At 40.2% G+C, this 22120-nt stretch overlaps 1 protein-coding gene and 1 pseudogene across 1 annotated transcript in view; both read right to left on the bottom strand.

The window, feature by feature from the left end:
- The window catches only part of LOC112310264 (cytochrome P450 2C19-like), a 29068-nt gene extending 11327 nt beyond the window's left edge, over positions 1-17741 (bottom strand). The window contains exons 1-6 of the mRNA XM_053922837.2: positions 17530-17741; positions 13483-13645; positions 13158-13307; positions 5406-5566; positions 4078-4254; positions 477-618 (exon numbers count right to left, since the gene is read on the bottom strand). Of these exons, the coding sequence (XP_053778812.1) occupies positions 477-618; positions 4078-4254; positions 5406-5566; positions 13158-13307; positions 13483-13645; positions 17530-17700 (964 nt within the window). The 5' untranslated portion in view covers positions 17701-17741. The remainder of the gene's footprint in view (positions 1-476; positions 619-4077; positions 4255-5405; positions 5567-13157; positions 13308-13482; positions 13646-17529) is intronic.
- Positions 17742-18334: 593 nt separating this feature from the next.
- On the bottom strand, positions 18335-20072 carry LOC128780720 (vacuolar protein sorting-associated protein 37A pseudogene; annotated as a pseudogene).
- Positions 20073-22120: the final 2048 nt, after the last annotated feature.

The raw sequence follows: 22120 nt of genomic DNA on the forward strand, positions 1-22120 counted from the left end.
ATCATCCTTACACCAAACATTTGGTGTTTGATCCCCAGTCAGGGCATATACCTAGGTTGTGGGTTTGCTCCCCAGTCAGGCTGCATATGGGAGGCAACAGATTGATGTTTCTTTCACATCGAGGTTTCTCTCCCTCTCCCTTTCTCTCTTCTAATTAATTAAAAAACATATCCTCAGATGAAGATTTTAAAAAGTGCAGTCCCAGGTGAATCCATCCTGGCTGGGCCTGCCACATTGACCTCCTGTGAAATCCAGACACTGCTTTACTGCTTCTGCTACTGCCCACAGGGTCTTCACTCCTCTCAGTCACCTCTCTGTGTTATAGGAAGATGTCCATTATCATCCCTCCTCTAAACCTGGAATATTAAGCAGGTCAAACAGACATTTTAATAATGACACTTCCCTGAGAGAAGCAAGATAGAATGCACTTGCCCACACCTTTTCAGAAATTGCCCCTCCCACCAATTCTGGCATACCTGAGACTTCTGGGTGCTTCAGCAGGAGCAGGAGAGCATACCTCAAGGTGGTACTTGTTGTCTCTGTTCCAGCTCCAAGGAGATCAGATACAGTGATTGTCAAGTTTTCCAAAGTGAACAGTGACTGTGGGTTGTGCTTTTCCTAGGAATAGTTTGATGAAATATCTAACACATTAATTTGTCAGAATTACAGTTCATCCAAACTAAGTCACACTGTTATCAAGTTAAGGCAACATATTAACTGCAAGGTGCGATTTTAGAAAACAAATGGCTATGTGGTATGGCAAGAGACTGTAAATTTGTTGACGCAAGCATCATCTTCTACTGCCTCTCCCTCACTTGCCTGAATGTTCCTTCATCGCCTCTTTTGCAGGTAGGCGAGCCATGGAGCCTAGTTATTCCATTGAGATATAAGCAGAAGCCTATTAATGTCACTTTCTACTTCCTCCTTCTTATGCAAAATAAATATGAGAAGGAGGAGAAAGAGTAGACATACTTTTGGGGTGAGGGGGCTTAATCATAAAATGAAGCGTATCAATGAAGTGTGGGTGAAGAGAAATGAAAAGTATTTGACTCTGATGTGTTGAGACCTCAGTCCTATCCCTGTGCTGACACGTCATAAGACTCCTTTTATGTGAGGTCAATAAACCCACTATTTGTTAAAGCCATTCTTAATGGTTTTTCTTTTATTTGTAGTCAAACGCAATCTGAATTGGTCAAAATAGGTAAAGAGGTAAAAGGCTTGTACTTTGAAAACTAAAGCCATTGTTAAACAAAATGAGTAAGTAAATGAAAAAAACATCCCACATACAAGTATTGGAAGATCGAACATTGGTAATATGGTGATGCTCCTTGAAACTATACAAAGGTGCAATGCAATCCCATTACAATTCCAAAGGCCTTTTTGCAGTAATGGAAAAACCCATCCTCCAAATTCCTGTGGAACTACAGGGGAAGGACGCAACTTCCCAACTTGAAAACTCACTACAAAGCTACCGTAATCAAAACAACAAACTTCTGGCAAAAAGATAGAAAACTAAACCAAAGAAATAGAATTGAATTCTAGATATAAACCAATACACCTATGGCCAATTATTGTCAACAGTGTGCCATGACTATTTAATTCATGAGAAGAGTCTCTTCAACAGATAGTGCTGGAACAACTGGATAACCACATGGAAATGCATGAAGTTGCTCCACTTTACTCCGAAAGCAAAATATAACTCAAAATAAATAAAAAACTTAAATCCGAAAACAAAACCTATACAATTCTTCAATGAAAACATGGGGAAAATCTTCACAAATTGAGGCTTGCTTGGCAATAAATTCTTAGATTTGATGACAAAGAAACAAAAGAAAAAATACGTAAACCAGTCTCCATCAAAATAAAAAAGGTTGTATATCAAAGGATATAATTAATATAATTAAGAATGTCAAGTGACAAGCTACAGAATGGGAGAAAATATTTCCCTGTCACATATGTATAAAGATTTACTGCCCGAATTATATCAACAACTCTTAGAGCTGTACAACAAAGAGAAGCAACCCAATGTTTAAGAGGCAAAGGCTTGAATGACATTTCTCCAAAGAAGATGGACAAATGGGGAACAGCACAGGAAAATACGTTCAACATCATTGGTCATCAAGGAAATGCAAATCAGAACCAAGAGTTACAACTTTATATTAACTAGAATAGCTTTAATAATTACCAAAAAATTAGAAAATAAACATTGACAACTGTGTGGGAAAATGAAAACCCTGCTCAGACACTACTGGTGAGAATGTAAATGCTGTAGTCACTGAAGAAAAGTTTCACTGCTCCTCAAGTGTTGTACATAAAATAACCATATGTCTCATCGTTTCTGTGTCTTAGAAATGTACCCTCCAAAATTAAATTATATCCATGAATAAATGTGTACTCAACACAAACATCCATCAATAGATGATGAATTAGTAAATCATGATATGTACATAAAATGGAATATTACTCAGCCACAAAAATAGGAAAATACTGATACATATCATAACTTGATGAACCTCCAGAACATTATTCTAGGTGAAAGAATCCAGAAGCAAAAGATCACAATGCTATGAGTGTTTTTAATATGATATTTCCATAACAGCCAAACCTGCAGATTCATAACGCAGATTACAGGTTAACACATGATGGGGTAGGAGAAATGGGGAGATCATTTAATGGATGTGGTGTGTTTCTGCAGAGTGTGGGAAAGTTTTGAAGTTAGAGCAACCTAGTGGTTGCACAATAGTGTGGAATGCACTAAATACCACTAAATTGTATAGTTTAAGATGGTTAATTGTATGGTATGTAAATTTCACATCAATTCTTATAATGGTGGGTAACTCTATGCACTGATCTACAAATTTAATGCAATCCCCAACAAAATACCACTGGCTTCTTTGCAGACCCTGAGAAATTTGTCCTAAAATTTACATGGAAATCAAGGGACCGAGAAGCTAGAAAGTCTTGAAAACAACAGTTTTGGAGAACTCGTACTTCATGATTTCATAACTTACTAAAAAGCTAGTAATTAAGACTACCACACAGTGTGCCACTGGAATAAGGTGTGACATATAGATTATCAGAATAGAATTGCAATAGAATAAATACACCCTTACACTTCAGTAAATTGATTTTTCATGAGAGTACCAAGGCAATTCATGTGGGAAAAAGTCTTTCCAACAGCACTGGCTATTGTGGCTCAGTGGACTGAGTGCTGGCCTGCAAGCCAAAGGGTCGCTGGTTTGATTCCCAATCAGGGTACATGTGACAGGCAACCACAAATTGCTGTTTCTCTCCCTCTCTTTCTCCCTCCCCTCCCCACTCTCTAAAAATAAAGAAAATCTTAAAAGAAACAAATGGTGCAGGATTCATGCTGACCAATACCAACCTCCAACTCCATTCCTATGCCATTTCACTTACTTTACACTCAACTAAGTCTTCTTCTTCCATCCAGCTATTTATCACCACATCATCTGCACTTCTATGTCCACCATTCACCCATCAGAAAGTGCCTCCCCAGTTCTTCACTCTAAATATATTAAGATTTATTTCCAACCACTGGACACACACAGGAAGCCCAGCTGCTTAAACCAGTCTTTTCAAAAAGTTTTTTTATTGTTGTTCAAGTACAGTTGTCTCCATTTTCACTCCATCAGTCTCCCCTGCCCCACCCACCCCACCTCCCACACTCAGTCCTGACCCTCTTTGGCTTTGCCTTTTCCATTCATTTATGCACTGTGTGCAGTGACCATGTCCCTCTTCACAGTATGCTATTCTGTATTTCCTAACATGTTTGTAATTGTTTCCATGTGTCCTGAGGAGCCATTGTGTCTCCCCTCAGGTAGATTATTAGTACCCCAAATTGGGTTAATGTAGCCCAGTCATTTGATGATTTACTTTTAACAAGTTAATCTTATATCTTCCATAATGCTTAGTGGAGATTTATGCATACCGTATGTCCTTAAAATGCTTTTCAGAGTCACTTGCCTAACCATTGAAATATCACTGGTAAATACAAAAAATATTCAATTAACCAGAAGATATACAAGCAATCAAATCATTGAGCTCTTGTTAGTTTACCTGTTCCATTTTGATGAGGAAATAATCAATAAAGTTCTGAGGACTGTTAATGTCCAGGCATACTTGATGTTCCCTTATTTTCTCCATAATATAACTTTTTAAACTAGCAAAATTTTTAAATATTTTGTTATGACTCCCTGGGAAATAGTCAAGGAGAACAGGGAAATTATTGCAGAGCTAGAAGAGAAAATGATAGCATGTTAGATAAAAGTCTTAATGAAGACATATAACATATGCTAAAATCTGGTTAGATACTGTACTGTAAATATTAATGAAATATGAATTTTTAATACATAAGTAATTTTCTACATTGATATGTGTTTTTGAGGGAGAAAATTCTGACCAGGGGGTCAGAGTTATAATCATTTCCTTTACTCATAAGTTATGTCCATAGTATAAAATCATCTGTTTATCAATTTTCTCACTTTTAACATCAATTCTTCCCTACAATCTTGAAATATGTGATGGCATGAAATACAAAGATTCACATTTTGTAGGTGACAACAAAGGTGAAGGGAGTTTGGGAAGCCTGATGGAGCACACAAAAGTAATCCCTGCTCTTTCTATTTCTGTCTAGTAGCCTGAGACAGCATATCAGTAGTTAGAACTGGGAGGATGCTGACAAGACCATGAAACACAACTCAACATTTTACATATAAGGTAACTGCACCAGAGCAGTTAAGTGATGTCTCCAAGATGACATCATCATCTTCTAGGCAGACTGTCATCTCAGCACAGTGTAAAAATTGTGATGTTTCTTTATGGTTCATACACTAAATGACCAATCGTTCTGTCATCCCCAAAACAATTACCTTGTCAGGATGCCAAGTGAAGCATCAAATACTCTTACCTTTAGTGTTCCCTAGCAGCATCTGTGGTCCCAAATATTCTCCCTTTTTGAAGGAGATATTCTCTTCCTTCTAAGTGCCAACTAATGTACTGAAGAAGCCACTAAGTGTGGATCAGATGACAAGACTTGTGGGTAATGGAAGCCCTTTAAAAGGACCTGAGAAGTCCATTTAGTGCTATAGGCATGTTTTGGGGAAGGTAACAAAGTACTTTATGGGAAATTGGGCTTTAGAATTTAGTAGAAAATCCACTGGACAAGGTCAGTGGGTTGAATTCCAGTTCTGAGTTCTAGCCATGGCTTTTCCAGTCTATCATTAAAGGGCTTGGCCAAACTTCCCAGATGAGCACTTCCTGATGCTGCACTCTGGGAATGGGTGGTGTCCACCCATTCACTTTACAGCTTGATACATACAGAGATTTGGGCTTTTGTGAGAAAGGAGCATAAAGGATTCCTTGTGAAGAAACAATCTGGGCCTCACCTGTATCCATGGAGAGCTCAGAATCCTGATATTCTCATCTAACATTTCCATTATGTTAAGAAAATTATGGTCTTTATAATCAAAACGATTCTGGAAAACAATGGAGCAGATCACGTTGCAGGGAGCACAGCTCAGGATAAAAGTGGGATCACACAGTGATGCTAAAGAATGAGAAACAGTTTTAAAACACCATTAAAATAGACATATGAAACACTTTATTTATGAAATCATAGGTAAAGGTAATTTTAGAAACTTTGAAACAATTTTGCCTTATGAATTGCCTAAGAGAAAAATATTCAACATGCATAAAAGCAACTCATCACTTTTATCTTATTTGAGTATTCTATTTCAACCTAGCTAACTAAATAACGATTTTCTGAAAAATACTCAGTTGACATCCACTGCCTTTATTTGTACCCTTTTCACCCAATGTTCCTGCTAATTTGTAGGAAAAGAGAAAGAAAAAATAAACATTTAAACAGGCCATTTTTATATTATTTCATAATTAAAGTTGTCAGTGCTGAAATTCATGTCTGAAAAATCTGTAGAAAATTAAGTGTTGATATAGAGAGACAATACAGACCTCACAATGTTTTATGTATAAAGAATAGTTGAAAGAATCACGTGTAGATGCAAGTGGCTGAGTGGACTGAGTGTTGGCCTGTGAACCAAAGGGTCTCCAGTTCAATTCTCAATCTAGGCACATGTCTGGAGCCAGGTCCCCAGTAGGGGGTGCTGAAGAGACAACCACACATTGATGTTTCTCTCTCTTCCTCCCTCTCTCTCTAAAGGTAAATAAATACAATGTTAAAAAAAAAAACAATGTGATCTCACCTATAAGCAGAACTGTATGAAGAAAGCAAACAAGTGAGCAAAATAGAACCACGTGTGTGGAAATAAGGAACAAATTGACAGTGACCAGAGGGGAAGGGACAGAAGAAAAATTAGGGAAAGAAGGGGTAAGGTTTAGTCAAGGAACATCTGTAAAGGACCCATGGTAATGGACAACAGGGTGGGGATTGACTGAGGGAGCAGTGGAGTGGGTGGAGAAGGGGAGACCAACAAAGGAAAAAATTGGGACAAGTGTAACTGATGAAAATTTTTAAAAAACAATGAAAAAATTTTTGCATACATAAACCACAGGTAAGTTAAACAAAGAAAAGAGGTAAATTAATAAATGGAGTTCTTTAATTTTTATTTCAATGTTTACTAATATTTCCCTCATGGAGGATCCAAGATGGTAATGGAGTAAGAGGATATCATACTCACCTCCTACCAGCTGGAATTACAGCTAAAATATAGAGCAATTTACCTGAATAACCAACTGAAGATTAGCTGAAGAGATGTCTTATAACCAAGGATTTACAGAAGAATCAACATCAAAACTGGTAGCAAGGGCAGAGATGTGAAAAGTGATGGCTCTCTCCCACAAGCAGCAGCTGCCTTTATAGAAGGATATCTCAGCTCAGGGTTCCCCTGGAGAAGTGTGGGGTCTCTACCCTAAACCAGGCTCCCCAACCCAGAGCACCAAGCCAGGCAGACGTACCACATAACTAGTATCTGGCTGTGAAAGTCAGCAAGGAATCTGTCCACCAGAGAGAGTCAGGAGTCTGTTAGAGACCCAGGTGCCCTCTTAAATGGCCAATGCACAAAATCTCATTTCAACCACTCATCCTGGGCTCCAGTGGAGGAAGGGCAGAGCAGACTAGAGTTGTGTGAGGAGAGACTGGAGCTTGTGTCTCTGGGGAGACAGCTGAATGAACAGCCTCCAGGACCCCTGTGTTGAGTCCCTCTTCCACACTGCAGACACCATCTTTCTTGGCTGGAACTCCACTTTCTGGACTCCCTTTGGCCCCAGATAAGCCCCTCAATATTTAGAGCACTGTTGTTATATAAACAGCTATGAGTAGAGCAGTTGTTCACTCATTCACTGAACAAATGTAATAGAAACTGAAAGTTTCTGAACCTTCAGTTATTTCTCTAACTGCACATCGGTGTACTTTTAGGAAAATTAAGTGTTGTGATGCTATAAATCTAATTTGTTTCAAAAGTGCATATAGTTTCATTGCTATTAGAGTTCATTAAAAATTAATCACTAGAAAGAAGACCTAGCTCACAACATGGACAGGGAATTCCTACTTTTGGCAATTTTAACAATCACCTCAAAGTTCTCATTCCCTTCTGGATGCCTCTAGCTGTACGCCATTTAAAATCATGTCAGGTGGGAAAGGTTTATACTCTGGTGTACAGAGCAATCTTGGATGTAGGTGCTTGCCTTCCATGACTTGGAATACTTCTTTCCCAACCCCTTCTTCCCTGTGAGGTTTCTTTTGAGAAATCAGCTGACAGTCTCATGGGAACTCCTTTGTAGGTAACTGTCTCCTTTTCTCTTGCTGCTTTTAAAATTCTCTCCTATCTTCAATCTTGGGTATTGCTATTATGATGTGCCTTGGTGTGTGTTTCCTTGGGTCCAAATTCCTTGGGACTCTCTGAGGTTCCTGGACTTCCTGGAATTCTATTTCCTTTGAAAGATTGGAGAAGTTCTCCTTCATTATTTTTTCAAATAAGTCTGCAATTTCTTGGTCTTTCTCTTCTCCTTCTGGCACACCTATCGTTCAGATATTGGAATGTTTAAAGTTGTCCCAAAGGTTCCTAAGCCTCTCCTCATTTTTTTGAATTCTTGTTTCTTCATTCTGTTCTGGTTGAATATTTATTTCTTCTTTCTGGTCCAAACCGTTAATTTGAGTCCTGGTTTCCTTACCTTCACTTTTGGTTCCCTATACATTTCCCTTTATTTCACTTTTCACAGCCTTCAGATTTTCCTCTATTTTGCGATCATACTCAACCATTTTTGTGAGCATCCTGATTACCATTGTTTTGAATTGTGCATCTGATAGGTTGGCTATCTCTTCATCACTTAGTTGTATTTTTTCTGGAGCTTTGATTGGTTCTTTCATTTATTTTTGTCCCAGGGCACCTGTTCTGTAGGAAGGTGGGGAATCTTAGGTATTGGTCAGGGTAGGGCAACCCACATTGCTGCTTTGTGGTGCAGTACGTGGGGGAGGGGTCTGAGAGGGAACAATGACGCTTGTTGCGCTCTCGGCCAGCTTTCAGTCACTTTCTCTGCTACCCACAAGCAAATTGGGTCCTTGTGGTGCTGATTCCAGGGTTGGTGGGTTTGTATTCATTCTAGAACCCTGTGAGTCTCTCCAAGGAAGTCTCCTGTGAGGTTGGGAGTTTCTCCCACTGCCGTAACCCCCACAGGTGTTTTCAGTCAGAGGATTAGAGGCTTTATTTCCCTGAGTTGGAACCCTGGGTTACATGGTGTCTCACTCTTCAGTTGTTCCTCCCAGTTTATCCACACCCAGATGTGGGACCACTCACTCTACTAGCTGCTGCCTTGCCCAGTACTCCAGTACTTGTTGTGGGTCCTTTCCAACCTGGCTGCCAGTCTTTGTCCCACAAACCACTCTGGATGAATGTTTCTTCTTTAATTCCTTGGTTGTTGGATTCCATACAATTTTCTGGCAGTTTTAGTTGCCTTTTGTTTTTAAATTTCTTGTCCCTCTTTTCATTGTGCGAGGAGGCACAGTGTATCTACCTATGCCTCTATCTTGGCCAGAAGTCCCATTTTCACCACCTCTATTCAACATAGTATTGTATATCCTAGCTATTGCGAATACACAAGAAAAAGAAATAAAGTCATCCAGAGAGGAAAGGTGGCGGCGAGGTAGGTGGGAGCAGAGTTCACTTCCCCCTGCACACAGGTGAAACACCTAGCCAATCTACTGAGGAACAAAGTGAGCCGCCAACAGTACCCCAGCATTTATGAAGATAAGAGACCAAAAATTATAGAGGACACTGAAAAAACAGATGGTAAGGGGATTGCTTCAGGACAAAAAGGTCCCTGGGACCAGTGCGGGGACCAGTGCTACTGCAGCCCCAGGACCGTGCCCTGCCCTCCGGGCCTGCTGCAGGACGCCTGGGCGAGAGCCAGGTTAACTAATGGCTCGCTCCCTCCCCTGCCAAACAAGGCTTGAGCAGCACGGAGATAGACCTGGTTGCTTGAACGCTTGAAGTCGTAAGGAATAAACAAATCGGACTTCATCAAAATAAAATGTTTCTGCATGGCTAAAGAAAACATCAGCAAATTGAAAAGGGAACTGACCATACAGGAAAATACATTTGCAGATGATACCTCGGACAAGGGTCTGATCTCCAAAATATGTAAAGAACTCACACGACTCCACTACAGGAAGAGAAAAAATCCAATTAAAAAATGGGCAAAAAATCTGAACAGACACTTCCCAAGGAGGACATACAGAGGGCCGTGAGAAATATGAAAGGATGCTCAGCATCACTAGCCATCAGAGAGATGCAAATTAAAACCACAGTGAGATACCACTTCACACCAGTCAGAATGGCCATCATAAACAAATCAACAAACAACCGATGCTGGCCAGGTTGTGGAGAAAAGGGAACCCTAGTGCACTATTGGAAATGAGGAGTGGTGCAGCCATTGTGGAAAACAGTATGGAATTCCTTAGAAAACTAAAATGGAACAGCCTTTTGATCTGGCAATTCCACTGTTGGGATACACCTCAAGAATCCTGAAACATCAATTCAGAAGAACCTATGCACCCCAATGTTCATAGCAGCACAATTTACAATAGCCGAGTGCTGGAAGCAACCCAACTGCCCATCAGTAAATGAGTGGAGTAAAAAAATCTATGGTACATTTACACAATGGAGTACTACACAGCAGAAAGAAAGAAGGAGCTCCTACCCTTTGTGACAGTATGGATGGAACTGGAGAGCATTATGCTAAGTGAAATAAGCCATGCAGTGAAAGACAAACACCATATGATCTCAAGTGGAACCTAATCAACAAAATAAGCAAGCAAGCAAAATATAACCAGAGCCATTGCAATAAAGAACAAACTGACAGTAACCGGAGGGGAGGAGGGAGAAGGATAACAGGGGAAAATGGGAAGGGCCATCAAAGAACATCTATAAAGGACACATGGACAAAGCCAAAGGGTGTAGGTATGAAGGTGAGAGGTGAGGATGGGTGGGGAAGTGGGGCATGATGGGTGGAAATGGGGACTACTGTACTAGAGCAACAATAAAAAAAGAAATCTTATATACTACAACGCTGATGAAACTTGAGGATATTTTCCTAAGTGAAATAAGTGGATCACAGGACAAATAATGCATGGTTCCACTTATGAAGTACCTAAGTAGTCAAACTCTCGATATGTACAGAGTTTTGGCTGTGCAAGATGAAAAGTTCTAGAGACCTGCTGTACAAGTGTGATTATGGTTAACAATACTGTGATGTACGCTTAATAATTTGTTGAGAGTAGATCTCCTGTGTCTTTTAACTTTATTTTGATTGTTGACGCTACTACAGATGTCCCCATCCCTCCCCACTTGCCCATTTCCACCCAGCCCCAACCACTCCTTCCTTCTGGCCATCACCTCACTGTTGTCTATGTCTATGTATCATGTGTATATGTTCTCTGGGTAATCCCTTCACCTTCTTTCATTAGGTGCCCTCTCTCTGCTCTCCTCAGACCACTGTCAAGTCTGTTCCATGTATCCATGCCTAGGTTTCTGTTTTGTTTATCAGTTTATTCTGTTCATTATATTCCACATATTAGTGAGATCATATGGTATTTGTCTTTCTCTGGCTTGGTTAGCATAACCCAGGGCCATCCATGGTGCTGCAGAGAGATTTCATTCTTTTTTATGGCCATGTGGTACTCCATTGTGTAAGTGTATCACTGGTTTTTATTCACTCATCTACTGATGGGCACCTGGGGTGTCTGCAGACCTTGGCTATTGCAAATAATGTTGCAATGAACATAGGGGTGCACATATTCTTTTAAATTAGTGTTTTGGAATTCTTAGGATATATTCCCAAAGGTGGAATTGCTGGGTCAAAAGGCAGTTCCATTTTTAATTTTTTGAGAAAACTCCATATTATTTTCCACAGTGGCTGCACCAGTCTGCATTCCCACCAACAGTGCACAAGCGTTCCCTTTTTTCCACATCCTCACCAGCACTATTTTGTTGATATATTGATGATGCCATTCTGATAGGTGTGAGGTGATATCTCATTGTGGTTATAATTTGTATTTCTCTGATGATTAGCAACATTGAGCATATTTTCATATGTCTATTGGCCATCTGCAAATCCTCTTTGAAGGAGAAGCAGGGCATTTGTCCACTTTTTAATTGGGTTGTCTTCCTGGTTTGAGTTGCATAAGGTCTTTATACATTTTGGAAATTAACCCTTTATTAGACGTATCTTAAGCAAATATGTTTTCCCATATAGTGAGGTCCTTTTTCATTTTGTTGGTTTCTTTAGCTATGCAAAAGCTTTTTAGTTTGATGTGGTTACATTTATTTATTGTTATCTGTGTTTTCCTAGTCCTAGAAGCCATATTGGCAAAAATTATAGCTGTGACAGATGTATGAAACTTTATTGCCTATGTTTTCTGCTAAGATTTTTACTGTTTTAGAACTTACATTCAAGTCCTCTTTTCTATTGAGTTTATTTTTGTGTTTTTTACTGTAAAATTTTTTTAAACATGGGGGGTAATGGAATGAAAGGAAACGTGTAGTTAGCAGCTTTTAGGCCCGGTTTTGTGAATGGTTCCAGGGCTATAAGCTTTAAAACAACTTTTATTGTAGCCTCATAGGTAAAGGATAATTTGAAAAGCTTTGGTGATTTCTGTGTCTGTATGAGTTTCGCAGGTGAAATATGAATGTCAGTTTTTCCTTTCACTTAATATGAAAGAAAAATTTAAAAGCAAGTACTTTGTATTCAAAACTAAAAATAAGACTCATTATGACAAGTACTTTACAGGTCATTACATCTGACTGTAGAAGGCAAAATTTGCCATTACTTGCTACCCAAATCCAACAAAATTGGGGCAAAGTTTAGCAAACTGAAAACAGAGCCAAATTCCACTAAGAGAAGGCAGGGTAAGTAGTTATTGATGATACTTGAAATCCGGTTTAATGAAACATCTCATAACTTGGCATTTGTGTATTTTGAAGACTTATAGTATAGCATGTATCAAAAATACATAAATCAATACAGTAAACACTAGGGACAAAAGTAATTAATGTCCATGTCTTAAAATAGTGCTGTCTTCACAGAGAAATGATAATTGATGAGAATTTAATGAAGACATGACTAAGCATTGAAAATGCTTAGATGGTATCATTTTGGGCCAGAACTATAGGCCTAGGCCCTAAAGGCCACTCTTAGTGATACCTGTGAGGCTGAGCATGCAAATACAGGCATTTTTAATGAAAGCACAGAGTATTTGTTACAGTGCTCCATAAGGGTGTGATGAGTCATTCTCTCACCTTGCCCACTTGACAAGTATCACCTGGTGAAAGGCTCTAGAATAAATAACCCATGTTTATGCTGCAGGAAAAACAATGTTCCCTAACATTTTCAATAAAGGTCTCAAAATTATTCTTTGTGATTTCAGATTTGAAAACAAACAATGTTCAGGAGAAAATAGGATTGAATGACCCCTTCTACCCACACTGTCTGCACAATTGTGGGTGTACACAAAAGAAGCATAAACACACCACCCTCCCTCCTTCACAAGGGGGCTGACACCACCACCCATAAAAAAGATTTGACCACCCCTGAAATGTTTCCAAGGACGTCACTAGGGAACACAGCAGTCTGTTAAGGTCAGAGTTACAGTGTACAGAATCACCCACCATTGGTTTTCCTCAGCTCCTCCACAAGGCAGCGGGCTTCCTCTTGAACACGGTCCTCAATACTCCTCTTGCCCATCCCCAAATTCCTCAGGGTCATGAGGGTGAAGCGCCGCATCTCTTTCCATGCATTTCCAGTGCTGAAAACGACTCCTACCAGGAGGGGAAACAGCAACTGACATGGAGGGGCTGGGCACGGAGGAGGAAGCTCACACTTGGCAGACACACGCATGGGCCAAAATCTGCTGAAGATATCTTCAAATTCCTGTTGTCCATCCTCTCCACCCCCATTATAGAACTGAACATATATGGGTACACACGCACCTACCTTTTCCCATTTTAAATTTTTCAATAACTGGTAAAATTCCTCTGCCAGAGAACTCCTCGCCCCGATCAATCAGGGCTTCCTTCACTGCCTCATATCCATGCAGCACTACAGTGGGCTTCTTGCCAAAGTACACAGTGAACACGGAGCCGTAGACTTTGGAGAGCTGGCAAATGGAAAGGAGATGCAACTAGTAGCAAAAAAAGTCCCCCTTTGACAATGTATTGTGCCTGATTCAAAATGATATCATCCTGATTTTATGTTTTTATTCTGTGGCACAGCTTAACATATTTCTGAAATTAATAAATAAATATGAGGGCGACTGTGAATAGCTGCCACTTACGTTCCTGTAAATGGCCTGGGTAATTTGTACACATTTTACAATTAATCCTCAAAAGAGCACCATCAGCAGGTTCATATGTTGCTATTACAAAAAAGGAAACTGATGTCAATGAAATTCCAATTCTTTGTCAGCATCCCCTAGCTATTATGTAGAAGATCAAAATTTGAACCTCTTCTTATTTGACCACTGCTATTTCAGTAATATGAGGGGACTCCCCTAAAAAACTGGGATTATCTTCTGGAGTATGGGCCCCTTGTAGTACAGGCTTCCCCCACTAGGTGAGTGTTCTAGGAACCCATCTGTATCAGTGTACCATCTAGCATTGTTATGAGAGGCTGTGTTCAGCCTCAGTACATTTTTTTGGAAGACTCTTTCAACTCATTTGCCCAATTCATAATGGGTGATTTATGAGCGCACCTGCCTACACCACGCAGAGTGTTCAGCAGTTTTTCATGAGTCCCATGCCACACCCTCCCCATCTATGTGATCTCACCCTCCTCAATTAAAAAAAGTCCTTAAAGGTAAATGTTTTCTCTATATGGAAGTGGTAAAACAAAAACGGCAGAAGCACTAAAAGGCATCAAAATCGATGAGTTAAAAAACTGGATTTTTTTAAACATATTTTATTGAATATGCTATTAGAGTTTTCCCAGTTTTGTCCCCTTTTTCCCCCTCCACTGGGTACCCCTATCCCCTCCAGCAATCCACCCCCCCCTTAGCTCATGTCCATGGGTAATGCATATAAGGTCTTTGTCTTCTCCATCCTATACTATTTTTGACATCCCTATTTTATACCTCCTAACTATGCTTCTTACCCCCTGCCTGTTTTCCCCCATTCCCCCCTTCCTCTTCGCAGCTGATAACCCTCCAAATGATCGCCATATTTATGATTCTGTCCCTGTTCTGGTTGTTTGCCTAGTTTGCTTGTTTTTTGTTTTTAGATTCAGTTGTAGATAGTTGTGAATTTGTTGCAATTTGAATGTTTATAGTTTTCATTTTCTTTTTTTTAAATTAGTAATCCCCTTTAACATTTCATGTAATAATGGCTTGGTGAAGAACTCCTTAACTTTACCTTGTGTGAGAAGCACTTTATTTGCCCTTCCTTTCTAAATGATAACTTTGCTGGATAGAGTAATTTAGGTTGTAGGTCCTTGTTTTTCATGACTTTGTGTACTTCTTTCCAGTTCCTTCTTGCCCGCAAAGTTTCTTTTAAGAAATCAGCTGATTGTATTCTGGGAATTCCTTTGTAGGTAACTCACTGCTTTTCTCTTGCTGCTCTTAAGATTCTCTCTTTATCTTTAATTTTGGCATTTTAATTAGGATATGCCTTGGTGTGCTTCTCCTTGGGTCCATTTTATTTGGGACTCTCTGTGCCTGCTGAACTTGTATATCTATTTCCTTCACCAAAGTAAGGAAGTTTTCTTTCATTATTTTTTCAAACAAGTTTTCAGTTTCTTGCTCTCTCTGCCTCTGGCATTACTATGACTCAGATATTGCTATGTTTAGAGATGTCCCGGAGGCTTCTTTACTATCCTCATTTATTTGAATTTTTATTCCTTCTTGAGGTCAGGTTGAATGTCTATTTCCACCTTATGTTCCAACTCAATGATTTGAATCCCGGCTTCTTCCCATTCACTGTTGGTTCCCTGTAGATTTGTCTTTATTTCCCTTAGTTTCTTCCTTTATGTTGTTGCCATACTCAGTGAGTTCTTTGAGTACCCTGATCACGAGTGTTTTGAACTCTTGGTCTGATAGATGCGTTATCTCCATTTCATTTAGTCTTTTTCTGGAGTTTTGTTCTGTTCTTTCATTGGGGCCGTATTTCTTTGCCTCCTCAATTTGTCAGCCTCTCTATGTTTGTTTCTGTGTATTAAGTAGAGCTGCTTTGAGCTCCTGGCCTTAGTAGCATGGTCTATTGTAGTAAAGCACCTGTACACTGTGTGGGGTAGAGGATTACATAATCACCAGGGTGGGGCAACCCTCTTCACTGCTTTATGTCTCTGTGGGGGGGAGGTCTCAGAAAGGGGTTCAGTGTTGCTGCCTTTCTTCTAGAGGTTGCCCAGCTCTCACCCCTTTTCCTGTCACTTCACCACTCCCCATATGCGATTGGCATCCCTGCAGCTGTTGCCCTGGTGCTGAATCCCAGAATGGGTGGGTTTGTGTACATTCTAAGACTGTGAGGGCCCTTTAAGCAGTGTCCTGAAATTCCAGCAGTTTCTTCCACTGCCCCAACCTGCATTGGAGTTTACACTCAGAAGCTATGGGAATGTCTGTTCCTGGCACTGGAACCCTGGGCTGTGTGGTCTGGCCTGGGGCTGTGATCGTTTCGTCCCAAGGTATCCGTCCTGATTTGTATGTGGATATGGGACTGTCCATTGCACCACCACTGCTGCCTCTCAGCACCACAGGGCATCTCCATGCCTCTGGGTCTCTGGGTCTCCACCCCCTCCTACCCATCTGGATGAATGTGGCTTCTTCAAGTCCTTGGTTGTTGGACTTCAATACAGTTTGAGTTTCTGAGAGTTTTTGGCGTTATTGTTTTTGCTGCTTAGTTGTAATTCTTTCTGTGGTGCGCAAGGTGGAAAGCATGTCTACCTACTCCTCCATCTTGACTGGAAGTGTCCCAAAAATGTTTTGAGCAGTGGAAAAAAGTCTCAATAGGTGTATTGCATGAAATGGAGAGTACTATGAAGATGACTGAAGTTTAAATGTAAGAATAAATGCACATTTTTAAAAAATACAAACTCCGTGTTTTTTCCGGTCCCCCGTCAGATATCAATCCCTGATGACCACCATATGAGCAACACCCAGCTGACTACTTCAGGATCATTTGCAGAGCTTTTATTACCAGAATTCTGATTCAGTAGCCCTGTGATAAATATGAGTAATCTATGCTTTAAAAAATCACTCCAGATGATTCCGATGCCCAGCCCAGTTTGTGATCCACTGGCATCACTATCACAGAGGAAGGTGAGCACCACAGAGGCAGTGCTAGGACTGCCATCGTTGCACAGATGGACAGTTTTGTGCTGGCTCTGGCCAAAGGATCCTGTTTCCAGGAAGGCAGCACTGATACCTATTTTTCTTTCATTTGCTTTTACTGTTCCTGATCCCAGAGTTTCTTTCTTGACACCAGGCTTACTTTGGATCCTCAGACAAGTCAAGTTTTTATGGCTATTCTGAACAAAACACATTGCTTATGTAGTAGACGACTTTTTAAAATTAAATTTATTGGAGTGACATTGATTAATAAAATTATATAGGTTTCCAATGTGCCATTCTATGATACATCATGTGCATATTGTATTGTGTGCCCAGCACTCAATACAAAATCTTATTCTGACAACTTTTTTAATGAAATCTCTAATCAAAACACTTTCCTTACCATTTACCTCCAGCTAAAAATTATAGCAAATCATGCAGAAAAATGGAAGCAGTTCTCTTGTCATTTGCTACTTTGTTTCTAGCATACAGACACCTAATGTGCCTCACTCGTAAAACACATTATTTTATTTCACTATTATTATAGATGAGAAAGAAAAAATAAAACTCCAGGAGGTGTATTTGCTTTACAGTAACATATATAATAGTTTTATTTAATGTACTATGTTTATTCAAATATATTTTAAGAAATACATTTTGTTTAAAAGTAGGTGTTAATTTACTTACCCTTTGCAAGCTGCTGGAGGAACATAAAACATACTTACATTGCTTAAGGATTTGCTGATGTTATTCACATCCAACTGTAGCATATTTCCAATAATTGGCAGAGGTGTGGGGCCTGGTGGAAGTTTTCCTTTTCCAGAGATCTGTTTCCACAGTGAAAGGAGAAGCAAACAGGAGAGAGAGAGCACCAGGACCACAGCTGGATCCATCATAGCTGTCTCTTCTTACCAAGTCAACTGAGAGCTTAAAGTCCAAACATTTATAACACTCCTTGCTACCCAGCATTACCTGTGTGAATCACGGGGTGATTACTCAGCTAGGTCTACTTGCTATCATCTTTCTTTTTTGAGTGCCTCACTGTGGAGATTCTGAGTTAACAGATTTGGGGTACAGCCAAACTGCTGTTATTTATTTTTAAATACCCCACATAGTTGAGAACCAGAGAAGTAAATGTTTTGATTTTAAAATATTGCTCAATATTCTGGATTCTTAGAATAATGACCAGGTGAGAATTCATAACTTTGGGGCAATCCTTGTACATAAAAGTGTTTATCCTTTAATGTTTGTTTTTTTATTCTTTTGATTTACTGTACATTTTAAAAGTTACTTTTCGAGAGGGCACATTGCCAGGCTTAGTGTTTACTGACACTAGGAATATTTAAAAGAAATTGTTTTTGAAGGCTTGGTTATCCAGAAAGAATGAGGAAAAATAAGAGTCTTTCTACAGCTGGAAACAGTAATTTTTCATAAAAGTTTAAGAGGGAAAATATCTAAACAAACCATTTTTGATAAAGAAATGAGGCAGTTTCAAATAAAAATACAAATTAAATGAAGTAAGTATAAACTACCAAAGCTAGCTAAATTACATGCATAATTATTTAATAAGAGAAGAACAGCAGTGGAACTTAAATAATATATAATAAATTTATCAATAACAAATAAACATTTTTAGTGCAAATTGTGCAGAAAATTTTCTCAGTCAAGATCACAGCAGTCATTCTGACCTGCACAAAATCAGTCTCAGTTCTGTGTATATTCTGTGGAGTATAGCTGTGTGTTCAACTGCTGTGGGGAATGACGATTTGCAAATCATAAATACAAATGTGCTTCGTTACGTGTCCCATTTCTCTCTTGGCAGTTTATGTTCCCAGGAACGTCTACAGTAGAGCAGGGCACTGGCTGTGCATTGCTATCACCTGCTGAAGTTTCTCTTCCTCGGCTCTTCTACCATGGCAAATTGTTCTCTTTTCCACGAAGCTAGTGAGAAAATCACGTATTTCAGTTTTTCCTCCCAAGGAATCTTCAGCTATGTTGTCAGATTCTTCCTCAGCTTCCTGTGCACCTACTTTTTTCCTGCCTGTATGGCACTCACACTACAGCTCTCACGAAGTTCCTGCTGTCTTCGCATCTGTTTTTCAAAAGCAGATTTCTTTTGTGTAAGTAGTTCATACTTATCTGAAACAGTCTGCCTTTTGGCTTACAAGCTGCACTTCGAAAGCAGATTTTTTTCTTGCCAGCTACTCAATACGTTTTAGTTAGTCATCCTTGTCAGTAATAACTTGTTTTAGTTGAGGGAAAGTAAGAAACTGTTCTAGTAATATCTCCTCTTGTTCATTCATGTCTATAAGTTGTGTCACACTTCGTTCTGGGAGTGCTGGAAATGCATTAGGGACATCTGGAATCTTGTAACCCAAACCACTTTGGTTTACCTGTGCTCATGTGTCTGTTGTGGGAAGAACAGGTACTGTCAGATTTCAAAGGACAGCAAATGAAGGAGCAGTGGGGTTGACAATTGTATAATTTGTCATTGATGAAGAAAGAGTGTCAGCAACAGATAAAGAACTGATCGTCCTATTAGCTTCTTGTGGGGGATATGGAGGAATAAATGGAAAACCCTGAGAAGCACAAGGAGGCATCACCCTGGGTTACTGCATAGGTAGGGGAATGCTGCTGAAGTCAGAGGTAAAATTGAAGATTCTTCCAAAGCTCACCCAATAGACTCTGAATAATTTTTCCAAGATCTGAGTGCATGTACACTGTTGACTGTCAGTTTGTTTATAGAGAATGCCAACCCGTATTCCACATCTTTCTGTATTTCAGCTATACTGGAGCAGGAGCTCTGGAGGGACCCTATCAGAGCCTCCTCTGCTGTTGGAGGCTGCCAAGGCCATCAGGGGAATCAGATGCAGAGGAGGAGGCTCTCCTGGTCAGGGGGAAGAGCCAGATCATCCTCCATGGGTCTCTGGACTGAGGCCCTAGACGGTTCTGGCCTGCTTCACCCAGCTGCTCAGCCTGGATGTTCTCCATGATCAAGAAGCAGGCGTCATGCCCTGGACCAAGTGCTGGGTGGCTGCGTCTTCTCTAAGCAAGCCCAGCTGAGAGGACTCAGATCCTCGAGGCATTACTGCGGGGGAGCAGAGAGAGAGGACTTGCTGCCCAGGACAGTCAACCCCTCTACATCTTTATCCTTTAATGGTTTAGCAAACACTAGTATACTTTATCCTTGAAATGAAAGCCTTCTGAAATATTTTAGTGTACCGTACTAACAGCATACCGAGATAAATATTAACTAGGGAACATAACTCACTCATCTTGAATGCCCAAATTGTATCAACTAATTAGCTAAGTAAAGTTACACATACATTTTTACATCAAACAACACACTGAAAAGAGAATTATTAACTTTTCAAGTGGGGAGAAGAAAACCCAGAGAGAATGGGAGATCCATCCAATGTCGCACAGCTCATAAGTCACAAAACTGGGATTGGAAATTATATTTCCTAATGCTCACTGCGAGGCCCTATGGCTGCCTCAAGAACAGTTTTAGGAAAATTGTAACAAACCCCCATAACATTAGTTTACCTGGGTGTGTGTGCCACTGACTGTTCACTAAATAATAGACTTCACGTTAAATAGAAGCCCTTATTTGAGTCCCAGGATATGAGGACTATAGGATACAAAGAGAAGAAATGAAAGACAGAGATTCTCCTCCTCTCCATCTCTCCATCACTGAGGGAAGAACCCATGTCAGAGAAGTTGTGGGGGAAGTGTTGAAAATCCACTCACCTCTTGGTCACCTCCAGGCACAGCTCCTTCCGTGGATTTGTTGGCCTGCCATTGCCAAAAATAATGGAATGACATATGCACAGCAAGGAAGGGGGATTTTAGACGGGATCACAGGTATGGATTCTGTGGAGGATGGAAGACAGGGACTTCAATGAACAGACCCACAGCACGAACCAGCATAACATGCAGACCCGATCAAGGAACATGTAAAGATCATGAGGATCCACATACCACTGCAATGATATGCCTTACTAGATCGCTAACAGTAATGCTTGTCCAAAGGCATACTCTGTAAAGACACCAACATTTTGTCCTAACTACATCACTACGATTATGTCTACGGTCCTTTAGTAAGGAAAATTAAGACTTGTCAAGTCCTCATTTATACAATGTTTTGTCCCTCATGGTAACAGGGAGACTGACAAGTTACAGAATTTTCACATCCATCACATCTCTTTTGATACACTCGGTTGCCATTGCCGAAGGTAGAATTATGCCCATTTGAAGGATGAGGCAGCTGGCTGTGAAGTTTCGGCACCGTGCCCAAGGACACAGAGTCCTGCACACTTTCTCACAAGTAAACATTCAGTTCAAGCAAGTTCCCCAGCATGTACTGAGTGTGTACTGCATATGGTTCAGTGTTCTGTGTCTTACCTTAATCAGTAACTATGAATTAAACATTAACTGGGTCAATATTGCAGGACAGGCTGATGAAAACAGGGGTTAGGTTTAGTGTTATAAACTCTAGAAGCTGAGTGAGTCAGGTGTTGGCAAACCTTTATCCAGGACAAAGAGCAGCACAAAATTGCTGCCTCAGTAACATGCTCTGGACTCTAAAAAAGCCATGTTGCCAAGTCCTGGATGAAGTGAACTCAGCGACTCTGTTTTCACATAACCACGTCGATCTTTGAGAAATACCTTACTTTCTGACACAACCACGTACCCCAGGCTCATTTGTCCTGCTCCTGCCCCAGCTCTCTAGTGGGCCATTTCTCCAAAGAACCATGGTTCTTAGTCTAAAGTGTGGCTTAGAAGTCAAGCTCTGTGCACTAGGTATGCCCACTGTTAGGAGTGTCACAGCTGCCAGGCTTCTCAGTGAGCATAACTAGGGAGTATATGCATTGTGTGTGTACACACACGTACACATATGTGTGAGAGGGAGACATACATATGTAGAGAGAGACAGATGTGTAATATTGTATGTATTTGTATCTATATTTATTACTGTATTTATCAACATATACTAGGTACTTTGAAGTCATACTGATATATCCTATTCTAATCCAATACAACAGGGTTTTTTTCTCTTTCTGTGTTTATACCTCCCTTTGCTGACAATGATGAACTTGCCTCCCTTTATCCTTAATATATTTACTTATTTGATCATTTCCCTTAGGGAGCCAATCTTCTATGTCTGCCACCATACCCTCCCCTGGGTAAGGATGTTCTCCTTTCCCTACTTGGGCTACAACAGTCACAGGCCACCCCGCCTGTGGATGCCCACCTTGTCCTGACGAGGCCCTGGTACTCTGCAACAGACTGCTCCAGATGTGGACATGGCTTGAG

Source organism: Desmodus rotundus, chromosome 4 (assembly GCF_022682495.2).
Source record: "Desmodus rotundus isolate HL8 chromosome 4, HLdesRot8A.1, whole genome shotgun sequence".
Taxonomy (NCBI): domain Eukaryota; kingdom Metazoa; phylum Chordata; class Mammalia; order Chiroptera; family Phyllostomidae; genus Desmodus; species Desmodus rotundus.